Source organism: Nuphar pumila, chromosome 11, assembly GCF_984573655.1.
Source record: "Nuphar pumila chromosome 11, dmNupPumi1.hap1.1, whole genome shotgun sequence".
NCBI lineage: Eukaryota > Viridiplantae > Streptophyta > Magnoliopsida > Nymphaeales > Nymphaeaceae > Nuphar > Nuphar pumila.
Window position 1 is genome coordinate 95,583,462 of NC_143259.1, and position 3,204 is coordinate 95,586,665.

Consider the following 3,204-nt stretch of genomic DNA (forward strand, 5'->3'; position numbering starts at 1 on the left):
AACCTGGAATATAGAGAAGAAAAATGTCATCCTATCCATCAGAGCCCCTTGATCTTCTTAAAATATTACTTCTTAGAATCAGTAAATGATCTATAGTCCTCGTCATACATAAGAATGACCAACATTTCTTTCTGAGACTCAGAATTTTTCTACTCTCTCAGAAGAAATCAAAGACTTTCTAAGTATGGATATTTAAAATTGGTTTTAGCATATTGTATCTTATGAATATGCAATCATGCAGAGACTCTGATTTACAGCCACGTTTTCATTCTCCTGTTTGTGGTATCTCTTATTGAAATGAAACTTTTATTTAGAGATTTTGGGGCGTGCATAGATGCAGTCATTTAGTGACTACTGAAACCATTTTTGCATGCTTCTGTTTGTGATTTCTGATTGAAGCTAGTATCATGTTGCATGTCGTAGCATATTCCATTATGTCTGGTAGCATGGTGCATTGGGATTATGTACTGCCCATTTTATTTAGGAAAAGGAAAAGCATTGGGTGCATAGTGTGTTTTTTTTTTACACAAAAATGATTATTCCTATTCTCATGAGTTGCCTTGAGGAATAGCATAATTTTCAGTCCAAGTCTTTCACATTATGTTCCGGTTGCCTAGTCTCAGGTATTACTGGTTTGGACTTTGGCTGTGTGGGACTTTGTTACCAAAATTATCATGCTCACAAATGCCTTTTGGCCTCTTATGATCATTAAAGTTGTTTGTTCTATTACACATGCTTTCTTACGTTCACTTGGTTGAATGGCTTTATGCTTTGAAATGCACAGAGATGTAGCTAAGCCTATCTATTTAGATCTAGATGCAGGTATTTCTAATATCATCCTTGCCTTCCATCCAGGATTACATTTATCATAGCATTCCTCTTGTTTCTGGCTGGAGCTGCCTTGAATGATCAACACGGGGAGGAAAATATGTATTTTGGTTACTACTGCTTTGTGGTGAAGTCTGGTGTGTTTTCAGGCGGCGCAGTCCTGTCTGTTGCTAGTGTCTCACTTGGTATTATTTACTACATTGCTCTGTATTCAGCAAAAGCTTCTGCTGCCTGGGGAAGCAGTCAACAAAACCAAGGAATTGCATTGGCAACCCCACAAATTCCACCTCAGAGCAGTCAGCCAGCGTTTGTGCCCGAGGATACGTACAACAGGTTGTAATATCCTTGAAATGTGTAGGATGGAGGTGAGCTTCAAGATGACTGCTTCTACTTCTGTACATTGTGAAACTTGGTGTACCAGTGCATTATTTATGTAAAGGTGCTGAGAGTAGTAAGGTGGCATATAAGATGATGAGATTGAAAGTATAATGGAGAAGAAAGGTACAGTCTAGATTTTTTCTTTCTTTTTCCTCTTCAATGGGCCTTGGATTTCTCATTTTTACTGATGAGTTTTGTATCAAAAAATTGTTGGGCATGATCTTAATTGCTTTTTTGGCAAGTGGTCTTTAGTTAAATTAATTTTTTAACAAACGTTTTTAGATGATAGATTGAACTTGAAAAGACAAACACAACCTCATTTCTTGTTGGCCATTTCCTGTGCCATTTCATACCGAAGTGGTGACAGGAAAAAAAATAAAGTTAAAAGGTTAAATTCAATTTATTGAAATCGGTTCACTAATTGAATTCAAGAAATCAGTAAAATTGGTCTGAATCCAGTCGAATCAGATCATTATTTGAGTCTGGCAATTTCAAAGATAATATATATATTAAGGGGTGCATACTATTTGTAGAATTTAAATGGTTTCTATTACCGAAATTCTTGTCGAAAAGCATGAAAGATTTGTGTATGTCCTGATGGGATCTTTGAGGGAGTGTGCATGCACCTGCGTGTCAATGGATATCCAACTAATCCGACCGGATCCATATTCAATTAGTCCTATTCTGTAAAGCAAACAGGATACAATTAATAATCAGATTCAAATTTGGCAGTCAGATTTGCATGACTATAAATCTGAGTTCGAACTGGATCTGAATCTGATGTGATTATGCAGAAATCAGATTCAGATGCAATGTTACCTTTTCCCATCCAAATCCACATCCAATTAAGCTTAGATCAAATAAGGTCAGACTTGGTAATGCCTAGATTCACATGCCCCACCTGTTACATCCCTGCCAATACAATAAAACATCTTATCGGGCCTTGAATCAAATTTGAAAACCACAGGGAATCTGCTGATTCCGAACTGAACCGAGCTGAATCAACTGATTTTTAATCAGCAAATGACACGTGTCAAGAAAGTATTAAAATCATATTAAAAACTATTTTAAATATTTGTTACATTTTTTAAAAAAATAAGCCAAATCAGCTCAGTTTTTATTTTCCATGAATGACAATATAACCACCCTTAGAGTCAGAGACTTAGTCATGCTAGCTAAGCCTGCCGTACTACAAGAAAACCACTGAGGTGATATCCCATGTGGTAAGCGGGGTCCTGTGCCAGGCTGAAGGCCCAGGTTCGAATCCCTCTGCCACATGGAGCTTAAGAGATATCTGGTAGGGGTCTGTCTAACCCCAGCTTGCCGTTCACAAAAAAAAAAAATTGCTAAGCCTGCCGTACTTAGGATCGTTGCCCCGTCTGTGTAATAAACCCATGGTGCACCCTTTGCCTTCAGGGAGTTGCTAAGCTTCTGCTGAGCAAAGGCTTGTCCTTTTCTCTCGTTAATGCAAGGGGTTAATGCTCGTGGGAATGGAACCCTGACCACTCGTGCAGTGGCCAAAGCCCCTTCCATTGCACCAAATCCCGTGAGGCTCAATTAAACTCAGTTTTTGTGTCGCTTTTTGGCCAATATATCCTTGATTTTTTTTTTTTACGAAGGCTTGGCCAAGGAAATTTGGATCAGATGCGGGTCAGGAAAGATTCAACCTGTATCCGATCCGTTTGCAGCCTCCCAATAGAGCCAGTCGCACAAAGTTTTCATTATTGAGATTTTCTTGCCGAGAACGTCTCACGATAAATAAAAATAATTTGTTTTTTGGGAAAACATCATTATATTTAAATTCTAGAAACGTATATAGAAAATATATACAAATATAAAAAAAACGTTAACAATATGTAAAATAGCACGTTAAACACAAAAAACAAATGCGATATTTTGAAAATATCGTATTTTTATTATATATGTTTAAAAAAAACTAACGATAAAAACGTGAGATTTTCAAAAAGTAGCCAATATTTGTGACTGGCAAGTGGTAAG

At 37.2% G+C, this 3,204-nt stretch overlaps 1 protein-coding gene across 1 annotated transcript in view; it reads left to right on the forward strand.

The window, feature by feature from the left end:
* LOC149822539 (protein VASCULATURE COMPLEXITY AND CONNECTIVITY-like) overlaps nucleotides 1-1,442 on the forward strand; it is a 56,075-nt gene extending 54,633 nt beyond the window's left edge. The window contains exon 3 of the mRNA XM_089981622.1: nucleotides 856-1,442. Within this exon, the coding sequence (XP_089837748.1) occupies nucleotides 856-1,168 (313 nt within the window). The 3' untranslated portion in view covers nucleotides 1,169-1,442. The remainder of the gene's footprint in view (nucleotides 1-855) is intronic.
* Nucleotides 1,443-3,204: the final 1,762 nt, after the last annotated feature.